This window comes from Stegostoma tigrinum, chromosome 44, assembly GCF_030684315.1.
Source record: "Stegostoma tigrinum isolate sSteTig4 chromosome 44, sSteTig4.hap1, whole genome shotgun sequence".
In the NCBI taxonomy this organism is placed as follows: domain Eukaryota; kingdom Metazoa; phylum Chordata; class Chondrichthyes; order Orectolobiformes; family Stegostomatidae; genus Stegostoma; species Stegostoma tigrinum.
Genome location: NC_081397.1, coordinates 12875916 through 12892921, shown reverse-complemented (window position 1 = coordinate 12892921; position 17006 = coordinate 12875916). Strand labels below are relative to the sequence as shown.

The 17006-nt window shown below is 43.8% G+C and overlaps 3 protein-coding genes across 4 annotated transcripts in view; 2 read left to right on the top strand and 1 right to left on the bottom strand.

The window, feature by feature from the left end:
* The window catches only part of LOC132207212 (late histone H2B.L4-like), an 11712-nt gene extending 1626 nt beyond the window's left edge, over positions 1 to 10086 (top strand). The window contains exons 2-4 of one of the 2 annotated variants that reach the window (XR_009443361.1): positions 3409 to 3488; positions 8465 to 9032; positions 9123 to 10086. Coding sequence is in view for 1 of the 2 variants with exons in the window: in XM_059642444.1 (XP_059498427.1) it covers positions 8545 to 8925 (381 nt within the window). In the remaining variant the exon portion in view is untranslated. Of the gene's footprint in view, positions 1 to 3408; positions 3489 to 8464 lie in introns of both variants that reach the window. The other variant, XM_059642444.1, reaches the window with a different exon arrangement.
* LOC132207252 (uncharacterized) overlaps positions 1 to 11782 on the top strand; it is a 27505-nt gene extending 15723 nt beyond the window's left edge. The window contains exons 2-3 of the mRNA XM_059642480.1: positions 1934 to 1940; positions 11300 to 11782. Of these exons, the coding sequence (XP_059498463.1) occupies positions 1934 to 1940; positions 11300 to 11701 (409 nt within the window). The 3' untranslated portion in view covers positions 11702 to 11782. The remainder of the gene's footprint in view (positions 1 to 1933; positions 1941 to 11299) is intronic.
* An 862-nt stretch (positions 11783 to 12644) lies between these two features.
* The window catches only part of LOC132207190 (histone H3-like), a 913943-nt gene continuing 909581 nt past the window's right edge, over positions 12645 to 17006 (bottom strand). Inside the window, exon 5 of the mRNA XM_059642400.1 lies at positions 12645 to 13692. Coding sequence (XP_059498383.1) covers positions 13381 to 13692 — 312 coding nt within the window. The 3' untranslated portion in view covers positions 12645 to 13380. The remainder of the gene's footprint in view (positions 13693 to 17006) is intronic.

The following is a 17006-nucleotide window of genomic DNA, read 5'->3' as shown; positions in this document are numbered from 1 at the left end:
CAGGTACACTACATCCGTGGGCTCTCCCTTATCCATCTTCATAGATACATCCTCAAAAAATTCCAGAAGATTAGTCCAGCACAATTTCCCCTTCGTAAATCCACACTGACTCTGACCTATTCTCTTACTGCTATCCAAATGAGTCGTAATTTCATCTTTTATAATTGACTCCAGCATCTTTCCCACCACTGACGTCAAGCTAACCGGTCTGCAATTTCCTGTTTTCTCTCTCCCTCCTTTCTTGAAAAGTGGGAATACATTTGCCACCCTCCAATCCGCAGGAACTGATCCTGCATCTATAGAACCTTGGAAAATAATTACCAACGCGTCCACAATTTCTAGAGCCCACCTCCTTAAGTACCCTGGGATGCACACCATCAGGTCCCGGGGACTTGTGAGCCTTCAGACCTAACAGTCTATCCAACACCATTTCCTGCCTAATATAAATACTCTTCATTTCGTCCATTACCCTCGGTCCTTCAGCCACTACTGCATCTGGGAGATTGCTTGCGTCTTCCCTAGTGAAGACAGATCCAAAGTACCTATTCAACTCATTTGCCATTTCCTTGTTCCCCATAATAAATTCACCCGTTTCTGACTTCAAGGGCCCAATTTTAGTCGGAAGCATTTTTTTTCTTTTCACATACCTAAAAAAGCTTTTACTATCCTCCTTTATATTTTTGGCTAGTTTTCCTTCATAGCTCATTTTTTCCTCTGTGTATTGCCTTTTTAGTTATCCACTGTTGCTCTTTAAAAGCTTCCCAGTTCTCCGGCTTCCCACTCATCTTTGCTATGTTACACTTCTTCTCTTTTATTTTTATCGAGTCCTTAACTTCCCTCGTCGGCCATGGCTGCCCCCGCCTCTCCTTTGTATCTTTCTTCCTCTTTGGTATGAACTGATCCTGCACCTTCTGCATTATATCCAGAAATACCTGCCATTGTTGTTCCACTGCCATCCCTGCTAGGGTATTGAACCACTGAACTTTGGCCAGCTCCTTCCTCATAGCTCCATAGTTCCCTTTATTCAACTGCAATACTGACACTTCCGATTCTCCCTTCTCCCTCTCAAACTGCAGATTAAAACTTATCATTTTATGGTCACTACCTCCTAATGGCTCCTTTACTTGGAGGTCCCTGATCAAATCCGGTTCATTGCACAACACCAGATCCGGAATTGCCTCCTCCCTGGTAGGGTCCAGTACAAGCTGTTCTAAGAATCCATCTCGGAGGCACTCTACAAACTCCCTTTCTTGGGGTCCAGTACCATCCTGATTCTCCCAGTCTACCCGCATGTTGAAATCTCCCATAACAACTGTAGTGATACCTTTGTGACAGGCCAATTTCAACTCTTGATTCAACCTGCACCCTACCTCCTGACTACTGTTTGGGGGTCTGTAGATAACTCCCATTAGGATCTTTCTACCCTTAGAATTTCTCAGCTCTATCCACACTGACTCTACATCTCCTGACTCTATGTCCCCCCTTGCAAGGGACCGAATATCATTCCTCACCAACAGGGCTACCCTACCCCCTCTGCCCACCAGTCTGTCCTTTCGATAGCACGTATAGCCTTGAATATTCATTTCCCAGCCCCTGTCCACTTGAAGCCACGTCTCACTTATCCCCACAACATCATACTTGCCAACTTCCAACTGAGCCTCAAGCTCATCCGCCTTATTTCTTATGCTTCGTGTATTCATATATAATATTTTTAATTTGTTTCTCCCCTCACCCTTCCTATCAATCCCTATTTCACTTGGCCATACTGTACAATCCCTTCTTGAGTTTTCTGCTCTGTTGATTCTGTTGTCCTTCTTAACCTCTCTTATTCTCACTTTGCCTTTAACTTCTTTCTTAAATTTCCAGCTTGGCCCCTCCCCCCCATGACTGAGTTTTAACACACCTGTGTCGCAGTGGCAAACCTGCCTGCCAGAAAGCTGGTCCCCCGATTATCAAGATGCAAACCATCCCTCCTGTACAATTTATTCTAACCCCAAAACATACCCCAGTGATCCAAGAATTTAAATCCTTGCTTCCAACACCAGTCCCACAGCCACATGTTCAGGTCCATTATCTCTCTGTTCCTGCCCTCTCCAGCCCGAAGAACTGGAAGCAAACCAGAGATAACTACCCTGGAAGTCCTGCTTTTCAGCCTTCTTCCGAGTTCTCTGAAGTCCCGCTGTAGAATGGTCCTCCTTTTCTTCCCGACGTCATTAGTGCCGACATGCACCACCACCTCTGGTTCTTCACCTTCACCCTCGAGGATTCTCTGCCCTCTGTCAGTGACGTCCTGGATCCTGGCACCAGGAAGGTAACACACCATCCTCAAATCTCGCCTGTTGCCACAGAAACCCTTGTCAGTCCCTCTCACAATGGAGTCCCCTATTACCGCAGCTCTCCGTGATGTCTGACTTCTCAGCTCTGCCTCTACAGCAATTTCTGACTCGCAGACCTGCCCACCTCTCGGACTGGCAGTGTTGTCTGTCTCGGCAGTTTCCAAGACAGACAGCCTGATTACAATAGGTGCTTCCCCTGGGGTCTCTTGTACTTCATTCATGTCTTCTTTTGTCATCGACAGCCCCCTTCTCTCTTCAGGTATCCTCGGTGTAGTGACCTTGCTGAAGGTCCTGTCCTGAAAATTCTCATTCTCTCTGATGAGCCTGAGTTCTTTTGTCAGTGCTGCAAAAACTTCCTTCAGAAGCTGAATGTGTACACACTTACCATAGCTATAGGAGCCAGAAACATCATCAGTGTCCCTGATCTCCCACATCATGCATGCAGCACTTTGAATCAGCTTGGCAATCATGCCTGCACAGTCTTCAACAGTGGTGTAATCTCCTCACTGAGCCTCTTCACCGAAAACTCGCACTTTACTCACCAGGCACTTCCCTCAGCCCTTGTGTGTTTGCTGTGAGTCTGTGGACTCTTAATTAGGTTAGAGGAGGAGGGTGGGAGGCAGGCCCTACCATGTAGGACCTGCGGCTGAGAACACACCTACTTAAACAGCACTCCGCTGCAAAAAGGACCCGCTGGCTTCGAGGTCAGTACTTAAGTAGCACTCACTTATCTTCCCAACTGCCTCTCTGCCCTGACCTCACGTCCGCCCGGCTCGCGCCGCTCTCCGCTGCAAAAAGGACCCGCTGGCTTCGAGGTCAGTACTTAAGTAGCACTCACTTATCTTCCCAACTGCCTCTCTGCCCTGACCTCACGTCCGCCCGGCTCGCACCGCTCTCCGCTGCAAAAAGCACCCGCTGGCTTCGAGGTAAGTACTTAAGTAGCACTCACTTATCTTCCCAACTACCTCTCTGCCCTGACCTCATGTCTTGATCAGTTGCCTTGATCAGTTTTAATATTTTCAAAATCGTTGGATGTTAATTTACAGGAGAATTCTCTTCTTTCTTCCTCCAGGCAAATAATTGATGGGCGAAGACAATGTCATATTTCCTCAGTACAGCATCGTGTGACCAGCTGCTCCAACCAAACAGCAGGTATGTGAGCACTGTCAGAGTGGAGAATTTACTTTCCACAGTCATAGGGGTAAGACTTGCATTGAGCTCAATTTCCAGACACATACATTCAATCCAAGAGTCAAACGCCACCAACAAAATACAAATGTTTCTTTTTGTCTATAAACCAGTGCAGTTCCAGTAAAGTTCATCTTTGAAAGCCCATTGTTATTCATAGCATTTGAAGAGGGATCAATTGAATCTTCATCACAAATATATGCTCACTAACTGCATTGAATGCATGTTGAGGAAGGACATTTTTAAAGTTACAGTCAAGGTATATAAATAGTTCAAGTTGTCCTTGTAACAATGTAACCATGTATGGAGTGGATACTCGGTACAGACATGGAAGGAAACATTAGATGTTATCAGTGGCTGAGGAAGACAATTAATAAGCAGAAGATTCTGGAAAAGCTCAGCAGATCTGGCAGCATCTGTGATGAGAAATCAAAGTTAACGTTTCAGGCCTGGTACACTTCCTCAGTTCTGAACAAAAGCCACCAGATCTGGGAGGCATTGACTTAGTGGTCGTATCACTGCACTGTTAATGCAGAGACCAGACAACATTCTGGGGACATGGCTTCAATCACCGGCCCAGCAGATGGTGGAATTTGAATTAAAAAAACATCTGGAATTAAGAATGTAATGATGACAATAAATCCATTGTCAGGAAAAAAAGAATGCATCTGGTTCACTCATGTCCTTGAGGGAATGAAACTGGCATTCTTAGCTGGTCTAGCCTACATGCGACTTGACTCCAGACCCACAGCAATGTGTTTGACCCTGAACTGCCCTCTGGGCAATTAGGGGCCGACAATAAATGCAAGCCTAGGCAGTGACACCCTGATACTGTGAATGAACTTTTTTAAAAATGAGAAGAGGTTATTCTGAGGCAAAAGGGAGCATTTGCACAAACAACACATGGAAGAAGGTTTGTGCGAGACAGTTTGAAGATTTGGAACAAACATTGAAGGGCATCGTAAACTCCTGTAATAACAAACAGATGAACTAATGGCATTATGGTTCACATAAGTATGACAGGATCAAAGACATTGATTAAATTACAGTTGTGATTGATTCCAATCTCATTAATGAAAGAATGTTGTCCCTTTCGGTGAACAGAGTTAGTTAAGGCAAGGGATACGAATCATCCCAGAAAGACTGTCAGCCTAGAATTTCATGAAAACAGCAGATAACACCATTATGCAGCAATTTGTTGTTTCTTTCAAATTATTCATAGTGTTACGAAATACTTTTAGTTAAAGATTCTTCAGATCATTCCGATGAAATATATAAATCTACGTACACAATAAAATACAAAGATCACTAAAAGCATTCGTGAAAAGCTTCAAATAGAGATGTCAATTAGTCTCCGGAGGCTTTCCTATATCACTAAAGGAATGCTTAGTGCACCTTGTAAGGTGAATAATTAGTTCATGCCATTGCATAGTTACACCAACCATATGTGAAGTAGATAATGAGTTCAGATATGGACAGAAACATTCACATCAGTAACTGAGCAGGATTGTATTAATCGTGTTTGACCAACACATCTCTCAGGCAGAGCCAGAACAATTAAATAACGTGACTTTTAAATGCACACATCCTGTGTTAAAGCCTGACAGAGAATGCTTATTGAGTGCATGTGTTTTTTCGCTGTTGCACTCTCACCACACAAACACACTCTCAACACACACACACACACACACAGTGATTTACAATGGGTTGCAAATACATACGCAAACCTGACACGTGCAAAACATGTAACAGCCACTGCAAACCTCAGCACATGTAACATTCAAAATTATTTCTTCTCATGCATTTCATATCAGAGAGCTAGCTTCTCATGATAAGAGACAAATAGAACGGAATGTGAGCGATGAAATCCAATTCCCATGTATTTAAATCCATGGTAATTGCCGTGGTCATAAACTAAATATCATTTGTTCACTCCATCAGAAGAAAAAAATTTGTTGAATTTTGTGACAAAATTCTCATGAACTGCTCATGAAACCAACAGGTACAAACTGATAACTGCACTCAGACATTCACATGGCAGATACTAACATGAACAGATTGATGACTAAACTCACATATCGACATTGCAGAAACAGACAGGGAGAGATGGCTGTGTGAATATATAAATGTCTTTATCAATCAGCCTCTGTCAGTTTTAGAAATTGAATTCAGTCAGGAACTGAATTAGATCTATGTTTATTAAGCATATTTTTCAAGTTACAATCCAGGTGATCACTCTGTTACATTGTTTCAACAGTCTTAGTAGATGTAGATGTAGATGTTTAATACAGATGTAGGAAATACTGCAGTCACCAACAGCCATGGGTCAACAAAATAATTGATGAATGATACTTAAGTTTAGTTTACCGATAATTGATCAGTACAGAATTGCTCCTTTGATAAATATTAATCCCATACATAAACACAACAAATAAATGATGTGAATTCCAAATGCATTTTCAGTGTCAAAGCATGACAAATGGAAAAATCAAGGAACTGCAGATGATAGAAATCAGAGACAGAAGTAGAAATTGCTGCAAAAACTCAGCAGGTCTGGCAGCACCTGTGAAGAGAAACGAGTGTGATGAAGTTCAACCTCTGTTCTGAAGAAGTGTCAAAGGATGTGTAATATTAACTTTGCTTTGTCTCCGTGTGGGTGGACTGACAGGCACAGGTACTGACTGATTCAGAATTAGTTCAAAACACAAACGCCATAACTACAGACGTGATGCAAGGACGAATAGCTATGAAGTTCCATTTAAACTCCAGGTAACAGAAAATGATATATACAAAATGATTATCACTCACAAAACATAGTCATAGACATCTGCGGCACCACAAACAATCCTGCCACTCACTGAGTCTGCACTGGTTAGAAACAACCAGGCAACAATTCTACGTCCATTCAGCCAGCATTCAATTTCCATAAACATATCATGGTGGCAGAGGAACTACCATCCCAACCTTTATCACCGGATAGTTGTCAATTTTGTCATCGAGCGGGAATAGATTTTTCTTTTATTCTGTGCTAAGCAAGAGGACTTTATAATCATGGACTTTTTTTTCAAATTAGCTTAAATGTTATTCAAATAGCCCTATGTTCCTCGTGACACTCCCTTTGAAGTATTACATCACACACACTAGAAAATTAGATGCCATTTTCTCAAATAAGGAACATAATAAAAAGCCATTCGTCAAAACAGTGGAGAAAGAAGGATTTGACCAAATCAGGTAGATAGTAAATATTCTCTCTTTTTTTGTTGGCCAGGAGAGTTCAGCAATGTTTATTCTTCTTTAGTTTGACTGTTGCAGTTTTTTCCACTGCGTGATAGAAGACAAAAATTCTGTCTTCTTCCTCCCCACACAACGAGGGTAATGTCTGAGCCACAAAATAAAATAGAAGTAAATAAGACAATTTTCTTTCCTGCACAAGGAATATTGTGGTCAGTCAGCTGCGATGCAGTTGATTTGTTCATGGCAGTTTCCCTTTGGCTATAACATATTAAATTAATACCTTTACTTCAGTATTCTGAAATGTATGACACTATGCAATACGAAACAATACTCGTATCATTGTAAAGATGTCCCTTGATATCACCACTGCTGTTGAGACTCTGCAGTATAGCAGTTGCAAAGGTTCATTGCTTTTCCCTCCTCAACTCTGAAGAAAAGCACAGACTCATAACTATTGTAACTATTTGTAAGGGAAAATCAGGGCAGGACTGGCAGACTCCAGGGAAGCCAACCCAAATGGTCTTCGAGTGCAGGTTCATAGCTCCTTGCAATGGAATTACAGATAGACAGGTCAGTAAAGATGGTGTTTGATACACTTGCCTTTATTGATCCGTGCATTGAATGTGTGGTTTGGAAGGTCATGTTGTGACTGTGCAGAACATTGGTTCAGTTTCTTCTGAGAAAATGCATTCGGGTCCAGTGTCCCCTTAAAATGGGAAGGGGTTTTTAAACTTGAAAGAGTTCAGAAAATGTTTAAAAGATTGTTGCTACGGTTGGAGACTTGGCCTTTGGGGAAAGACTGAAGAGACAGGGTTTGTAGGGGCTTGTTTTCCATGGAGTGTTGGAGGCCGAGTGGTGACCTTCCAGAAGATTATAAAATTATGAGCAGCATGGATAGGGTGAATAATCAAGTTCTTTTGCCCAGAGTAGAGGAATCCATAACTCGAGGGCATGGGTTTAAGTGGAGAGGTGAAATGTTGAAGAGCAACCTAAGGTGGGCAACATTAGCTCGCAGCGAGTGGTGCATAACTGGATTGAACTGCCAAAGGACGTGGTGGAGGATACGACAATTACAACATTTAAATGGCTTCTGGATGGGCACAAGATTAGGAAGGGTTCAGAGTGGTATCGGCTAAATGCTGGTAAATGGGACTAGATTAATTTACGATATCTGATTATTATGGTCGAGGTGGACCCAAGAGTGCTGTACGTTTCTATGACTGTATGACAGGAACAGATTGTGAGAGAGTGATATTCATTCACACTGCATAAACAGACAGGGACAGATAGATAACTGCACTCGCATTTTCACATAGGAAAGACTGACAGATATTGGACAAAACTATCCTTCAATAAACCTGAATCTCTCAATGACACAAGTGTCCTGCGGAACTCAGAGAGAGATGAAATAAAATAATATTACACAGAAAGATTACTTTGAGTAGAACAAAACACACTGCCACAATTAAAATCTCTCAGATACTGTGTTCAAGATATCATTAACTGACAATAACCGGTTGATTTGCGAGTGAGCTCGGAGTTTGTTCCGTGTACAGAATTTGGTTTGTGTCTCGCATTTCATTGAAGATCCTGACAGATCCGCATTGTCTCCATAAACTAACCAATCACAGCGAGGCTGATGTCATGTTTGACATTCTTTTTAACTGTCCAATCAAGAACAAGACTTATCCCTTATCCCTCATTAGCATTGCTGACGTGATCAGGCTATAAAAAGCGAGCTCCGAGGCCGTTTTCGCTTATTCTGTGTCTGAAAGTAATCGTGACGATGGTGGATGAGAAGAAAGCGCAGGCAACTTCCAAGAAGGGCGCCAAGAAAGTCATCAAGAAGGCGCCAGCGAAAGGCGGTAAGAAGAGGAGAAAGTCCAGGAAAGAAAGTTACGCCATCTATATCTACAAAGTGATGAAGCAGGTTCACCCCGACACCGGCATTTCTTCCAGGGCCATGAGTATCATGAACTCGTTCGTCAACGATATTTTTGAGCGTATCGCGGGGGAGGCTTCTCGCTTGGCCCATTACAACAAGCGCAGCACCATCAGCTCCCGGGAGATCCAGACAGCGGTGCGGCTGCTGCTGCCCGGGGAGCTGGCCAAGCACGCCGTGTCGGAGGGTACAAAGGCGGTGACCAAGTACACCAGCTCCAAGTGAGACCCCACATTGTGCAGAGAAAACACATCCAAAACCCAACGGCTCTTTTCAGAGCCACCCACAACTTCGCTGAAACAGCTGAACCAACTTTTTGCAAATGATTTTCGGTATGTATTAGTAATGTCAGTCGGCTTTTTAAAAATAACGTAATTGTTTTAGAACTCGATGTGTCATCCCTCATCTGCCCTTTATTTTAGGTTGCAGCCGTACCCTGTCTCGTTTCCCTGTATCTGCAAAGAGCATAATTATCGCCAATGAATCATTTATCAACAACTTCCATTTTTTTTTCCAAGTTCCTCTTTCACACTTGATGGCCCCGGGAAACAAAGTTAACATCGAATCCCATGAATAGATTTTACAATCTACTTGCTGTTCTGTTAATCTTACAATGAACCGAGATAAAGCCAGAGCAGCTGCCGAATTGCGATAGCAAGTGTGAAATTGTGCCTGACGACTGGTCAAGGACAACAGGGGAGGGCAACTTCAAGCTGTTGTTTAAAGTGTGAACGCGTTCACCCAAAAGGACATTGTGCGAGGTTTAATCAATATTCGGTGTGCACTTGAAAAGTGAAATAAAAATATGCGCAGAATGCGGTGCTCTTTTTTGCTATTTCCGCTTGTTGCTAAATTCTGAAAATTCTATTCAAGTGCAGAAATGGACAGATTCGAGTAGAAGAGAGAATGCAATACAGAAAAATTGTGTAAAGTATTCATTTGCAATGTCAGTGTGAGTGAGCTTATACAGGATTAAATTATTCACTCCTTTTCCTCTTTTGTGGGTTTGAGCATTTTTCAAACTAATCGCAGTGGGTTCTGAACCCTGAAATCCCCCTGCAATTTAATTGCAATTCAATTCCAAATCTCAGCGGGATTTGTGATTTTTGTTTTTTTCAAAATGCAGTATGTGGTGCTTTCTGCTGCCGATGGGAGAATTTCAAAGTGATTCTTAACGAAACTAGAATAGCTCCCGGACTCGCATCGGCAATGTGGAACTATTGTAGAAGTCCAGTCGAGGGCAATAGGAAAGGCGATTTTAAAAATATTGTCCAAAGCATTAATACGCTCACCTGAAAAAAGGAGTATTTTATCAATATCAGTGATAATGGGAACTGCAGATGCTGGAGAATCCAAGATAATAAAATGTGAAACTGGATGAACACAGCAGGCCCAGCAGCATCTCAGGAGCACAAAAGCTGACGTTTCGGGCCGAGTCCCTTCAGCAGAGAGCTCTCTGATGAAGGGTCTAGGGCCGTAACGTCAGCTTTTGTGCTCCTGAGATGCTGCTGGGCCTGCTGTGTTCATCCAGCCTCACATTTTATTATCTTTTATCAATATCACCGGGTGCTGATGTGAAATAGTATCTATGCAGGGAACGGATTTTGGCAGGTTTGTTTTTTGCTTCCGTTTATTCGTAAAGTTCGAGCAAACAATCCTTTCAAGAACATAAATACAGATGTATGGAGGCTAGGGAATGACTGAGATTGAGTGAAGCATGTCGGTGTAATCTGAAAGTAAATTACTTCAAATACTTTTGCATTTTTCTTTGTTTGACTTCTTACTGTTTTGTACATATTGGCGGGCTTTTCGAGTTTGAAAGAAAGCGGTTGATGATTTGGCGCCGGCATTTTCCTCCGGTTTCCACGCAGAGGAATTTTGTTTTATTTTCAAATCTCCCCGCGGTTTTGCAGAAAGCTCATAAATGAGGCTTTCTGCTGTCGGTGGGAAAATTTCAAAGTGAACCGAGATGAAAGCAGAACAGCTGGCGGACTGGCATCGCAAAAGTAGAAATATTGTTGATCCCGTGCAATAGGGAGCGCGATTGTCAATATTGTTTAAAACGGTCATGCGCTCAACGGGAAAGAAATAGCTGTGCGATGCTTTTATCAATGTATCCGGGTGCTGATGTGAAATAAAATGAATTTGTTCAGAGAGTAACTTACGCCGGGCTCTTTTTCTGCCATCTGTTTATTCTTAAGGATCAGGGTAAAAAGCAAAATCATAATCACATCGATTCACTTAGGCCTGGGAATCAGAGAGAGATTGTATGAAATATACAGTTGTATTCTAAAAGTAAATTATCTGGAATATGAACGCATTCTTCTTCGTAAAACTTCTTGCCGTTTTGAAACTATTGGCGGGCTTTTCGAGTTTGAAAGAAAGCGGTTGATGATTTGGCGCCGGGATTTTCCGGCCTCCTCCCCGGGCCCTCTCCGGATTGGTGAGGGAAGCAGATATCTGATTGGGCATTGAAACGACATGAGGAGATACTGAACAATGTGACCAATCAGCAATGGCCGCACCCCCATTCCTCCCGAAGGTATAAGAGGGCGGGATGTGGCCGCATTGCAGAATTCTCTGTGAAAGTGTTTGTGAGATTGTGGCGATGTCTGGGAGAGGAAAGGGCGGTGGCGGGAAAGCTCGGTCGAAGGCGAAGTCTCGGTCGTCCCGGGCTGGGCTGCAGTTCCCGGTGGGCCGTGTTCACAGGCTCCTGAGAAAGGGTAACTATGCTGAGCGTGTGGGTGCCGGAGCGCCGGTCTATCTGGCTGCGGTGCTCGAGTACCTGACGGCTGAAATCCTCGAGCTGGCCGGTAACGCGGCCCGGGACAACAAGAAGACCCGCATCATCCCCAGGCACCTCCAGCTGGCCGTGCGCAACGACGAAGAGCTCAACAAGCTGCTGGGAGGGGTGACCATCGCTCAGGGCGGGGTGCTGCCTAATATTCAGGCCGTGCTGCTGCCCAAGAAAACCGCCGCTGCGGGCGCCACTAAAAAGTGAAGGGGCCGTTCTGTAACCTGACAACCCAAAGGCTCTTTTAAGAGCCACCCACAACATCAATGAAAAGCAGTTAGACTGTCACTGCTGGTTGGTTATTTTTCCTTTTCTGTCAAGTCTGGGGACTGTGTAAATGAAATTGCGATAATTAAACTTTCCTTTTTTATTTTAGATTTCTTAAAAAATATTTTTTTCTCAGATTTTTATATTGGTTCAATTTCTGGAAAAGCTTCACCAGTCTGGCAAAATTTGTGCAAGTGAAAACAGTTCACGTTTAGGGTCCGCTCACCGTCACTGAGGGCCTTATCTGGTCAAGATAAAACAAGAACAGCTGTCGCCCTGGAATAGTAAACGTGGAGTTTTAGCTGTAAGGGACTGCGGCATTAAATAATCAAAATGCTGTCCCCATTGTTCCGTCAGGGAACAACACCGTTGAGTACCTGCACAGGAGAAAAATGGCAAATCGATTCTGTACCGACCAAGGGGATCAACCGACAAACACGAGCGGGGACCGGGCCAAAAGGGAGATTGTGTGACCTAAACTTATAAATCCTTTGTATGTTTTGGCGGGCTTTTCAAATTTAAAAGCAATAATTGTTGAAGGCTGATTGACAAACTCATTTGCAGTTAACCGATTTGAAATAATCCGCTGATTTCACCCTGAGAATGAATAAATATTAAAACGTAAAACACCATTCGTCTGCAACTTGTATTGTGCCGAATACGTTATAGAATTTTCTTTGTAACAGAGATTGCAGTCTGCGCGGCCAGCACTTTGGATCATTGCCTGAAACAGGCAGGAGCAAAGCGCGGGGTTTGATGCAGTCCAGCGAAACTGATCAACCGAACGTGAAACCGTGGTTAATCTAAACAACATGCCGATTTAAACATCTTAAAAGCTAGCACAGTATGCGACGGTAAAAATACAAAATGTCACTTTATCGGTACTTTTTTAAATTACACCCAGACCATAATTAGCCCGCACACAATTTGCAATTGCTGCCAGACCTGTCTGTAACAGGCAGATAGAAAGAATACGGCACGAAAACAGCGGCACGGCTGTGAGAGTGAAAACTGAACAACAAATCATTCCTGGAAGGGTCAATGAAGTACAAATACTGTGAAATGTATCATTCGCCTCTGGGTCCCAAAACTCATGGAAGAACACATTATTATTCATGGTGTTAACAACTAACTACACATACTGGTATTGTTACCGAGACAGAGAGGTGTTCGTAAGAAAAAGGGTCTAAGGTCAAGGGGAGAAGGCACATCAGGGTTGAGAAACCAATCAGCCATGATCGAATGACAGAGCCGACTTCTGTATCTTAGTCGCAATGTGATATAATCAGCAGCAATATCAGTGTATTCTCGAACGGCTGAAAAGCCTCTATCTGCACTGAAGGGATATTTTAAATGTAAAACATTCGTTATAGGAGACAGCAACGAAGTGAATGCTCCGCTCTACCTGTTTTCACTCCTGTAACGCTGAGCGTGAACTTTATGTATTGTCTTTAAAGAGTGATCCAAAATCAAATATCTCGAAATGAAATAACCAGCTGCAGTACACTGTCCACTCCCTATGTGCTGCCTTTTCCCATCCTCGGGTCTCCGCTCTCAATCGGAGGGTTTGGGTGGCTCTGAAAAGAGCCGTTGGGGTCGCTGGAAAAGGGACGAGTTGCTCAGCCGCCGAATCCATACAGCGTGCGGCCCTGGCGTTTCAGAGCATACACCACATCCATGGCAGTCACCGTCTTGCGCTTGGCGTGCTCAGTGTAGGTCACCGCATCCCTGATCACATTCTCCAGGAAAACCTTCAGCACCCCGCGGGTCTCCTCGTAGATCAAGCCCGAGATGCGCTTGACCCCGCCACGGCGAGCCAGGCGCCGGATGGCTGGTTTCGTGATGCCCTGGATGTTATCACGGAGCACTTTGCGGTGCCTCTTCGCTCCGCCTTTTCCGAGGCCTTTGCCTCCCTTCCCTCTCCCAGACATCTCGCTTCTTCACTCCAATCGCTGCGGAATCAGACCCGAGCTGCCTCACCTTCCTTTTTTATACAGCCCGCCCCGACCTGACTGAGAAAGGGCTGACAGAGAGTGAGAGGCGGCCCGGGCAGGAAACTGAGTGACAGACAGAGAAATGTCCAGCTCCGCCTCCAGCTAACTCCCGCCCCCAACTGGATCTGGAACTAAACCTTTTCTCCACAAGGGCAGTGAACACAAGGCCCGGCAGAAAACCTGCAGAATCAAGTTTCACGATGAAAGATAGTAAAAAGGCGGTGAGCAAGAACACCAGCTCCAAGTGAGACACCACATTCTGCTGAGAAAAACACATCCAAAACCCAAAGGCTCTTCTAAGAGCCACCCACAACTTCATTGAAAGAAGCTGAGCCATTGTCTCTATTACTGGTTTGCTTGAGCTCACAGGCTCCTGAGAAAGGGTAACTATGCTGAGCGTGTGGGTGCCGGAGCGCCGGTCTATCTGGCTGCGGTGCTCGAGTACCTGACGGCTGAAATCCTCGAGCTGGCCGGTAACGCGGCCCGGGACAACAAGAAGACCCGCATCATCCCCAGGCACCTCCAGCTGGCCGTGCGCAACGACGAGGAGCTCAACAAGCTGCTGGGAGGGGTGACCATCGCTCAGGGCGGGGTGCTGCCGAATATCCAGGCCGTGCTGCTGCTCAAGAAAACCGCCGCTGGGGGCGCCACTAAAAAGTGAAGGGGCCGTTCTGTAACCTGACAACCCAAAGGCTCTTTTAAGAGCCACCCACAACATCAGTGAAAGAAACTGGACCCTCACCACAGCCGAGTTAATTTTAATGTCCTCTGTATTACTGGGAGACTGGTAACACAATACTCACCCTGCCATTATTGTTAGTGTTATTGAGCTATAATCCGCCCGGACGGAATGTATCCATGAGGTAGTTTCCTGTAATTGTATTGGAAAGATCTGACACTGTTAGAGGAATAGCAACAAGTTTAGAAATCGGGTAATAATAACCCCGGAAGCCGTAAAGCAATTCAGTATCCCTTGACATGATGCATTCGACCAGATAAAACTATCTGTGGTACGGTAGCCCTTCCGCCTGTGCTGTTTTTCCTCTTCTCGGGTCTCCGTTCTCAATGTAAGGTTGTGGTGGCTCTGAAGGGGGAATGGAGGCTGCCCGTTTACCACTTAAGCAGTTGTTGACTGCTGTATTTTGTGTTGAATGTTTGATTTTTAAAGATTTGAGATTGTTCAATTTGTTTTATTTCAACATTGTTTTTTTTGATGAATAAGCTGAAACGAGTATTTAAAACAAACGAGCATCTAATCGATGGTTCTGGCGATTCCATTCTAGGATGACTGATACCAATGCTTATGGGTAGAATTTAATCGAGTGGATTGCCGTGGTTTATATATAGGATACTAAATATGAGTGTGAATGACAGGCTTCGATATCCTTTTGCAATTTAATGCTACACTGTTTGAAATGCTCCCTAGGGGGCACTGTATCATATCACATACAATCACGAGGAAATAGTCAATGTGAGACCTGCACCCAACGGTGAGATGGGAGTGAATGAATCCACCCAAGAGCTTTATTTCATTTGCAATTCTCTTTTATTTTTATATTTAGACAATTGAGATTTGAAAGTCGTAACAATTTAGTATGGAATTGGAGAAACTGTTAATTTGTGGAATGAACTCAAATGAGTGGCAGATGGAGTTTTCATCAAATAATTGTGAGGTGCTTTTTTTTCAGAAAGCCAAATCAGGTCAGAACTTGCACACCATGATGGGGAATGTTCCTGAACAAAGAGGCGTTGTAGTGCAGATTAATAGTTCCTTGAAAGTGGAGTTGGAAGTAGATGGGATAGTGAAGAAGGTATTTGGTACGCCTGTCTGTATTGGTCAGTGCATGGAGTATGGGAGTTGGGAGGTCATGTTGCATCTGGACAGGACATCTGTTTGGCCACTCTTGCAATACTGTGTGTAATTCTGGTCTCCCTGCTACACAAAGGATGTTGTGAAACGAGAAATGGCTCAGAAAAGATTGACAAGGATGTTGCCAGGGTTGAGGATTTGAGCTGTTCGGAGAGGTTGAATAGGTTGGGGCTATTGTTTCGTTCAACCCTGGAACCTCGGCAGCTGAAGTGACCTTCTCTAGAGGTTTAGAAAATCATGAGGGAGATGGATATGGTGAGTATCAAGGTCTTTTCCCTCGGGTGGCAAAATCCAAAAACTGGGGCTGGTGGGGGTACAGTTTTAAGGTGTGAGGTGGTTAATAAGTGACCAAGATGCAACCTTTTTCAGGGGATCGTGCATGCCTGGAATGAGCTGCCAGAGGAGGTTGTGGAGGCCGGTACAATTACTGTATTTCAAAAGCATCTGAAAGTGTATATGAATAAGGAAGGGTTTAGAGGAATAAAGGTCAAATTCTGGTAAATGGGACGAGATTAAATTAGGTGGTCTGGACCAACTCGTCCATGTTGACCAAAGGGCCTGTTTCCAAGCTGTAAAATGCTATGACTATGACAAACAAGTAAATGCAGTGGCTGATCTGACATGTAAGCTTTTCTGTATATTCGTGTGAAGCACAGAAGCAAGTTATGGGAACAGCATTCTTCATCATACAACTCCCCCTATTTTTGTGCCAAACAAACTAACATTTGCTAAAATGCAAGAATGAATAAAACAGTTCTTAACATGCCTTCCCTGAAAAGACAGAACTCCAGCCTTATTTTTCACATACGTAAGATTCAGTTTAACGTAAATTAAGCCAGAACTTTCACTGCCCCTGCACCCATTTCACATCCCACCCATTGGTTTGTTGTCCATTTTATCAGAATCCCTGCATCCTTCTGAAGTTGGCTCCGTTTCTTTTCCTTGTTTACACCATAGCAGTTTTAGCAATCTCAAAACTCATGCTATGATCTGGGATCCTGTGCACAGTCAGATATTCAAAACAAAAACTGACTTTATCCCTGCACCATCAATACATTTGTCCCTCACATGGCCATTTCAGCTCTCCCATCATAATTCTGACAACAACTGGAATAGAGTTACATTTAAATAGGGGAGATTATATCAGGGAAAGCTTTGTCTGAATAAATACTTGAAGCATATCCAGGTTAGGTCAGTTAAACCATTGTTATTCTGGGAATGTGCATTGTGTATTTTACAAATGTTGCATAAATTAACAAGTGATCACTGACCCGATGCACACCTTATTCTCAGATGCATTCACATGCATCCCATTTTCCCTGCATCTCCAGAGAAAGGGCAAATTACACACCAGAGTGTCATTTTTCAGCTACTTCTGTGT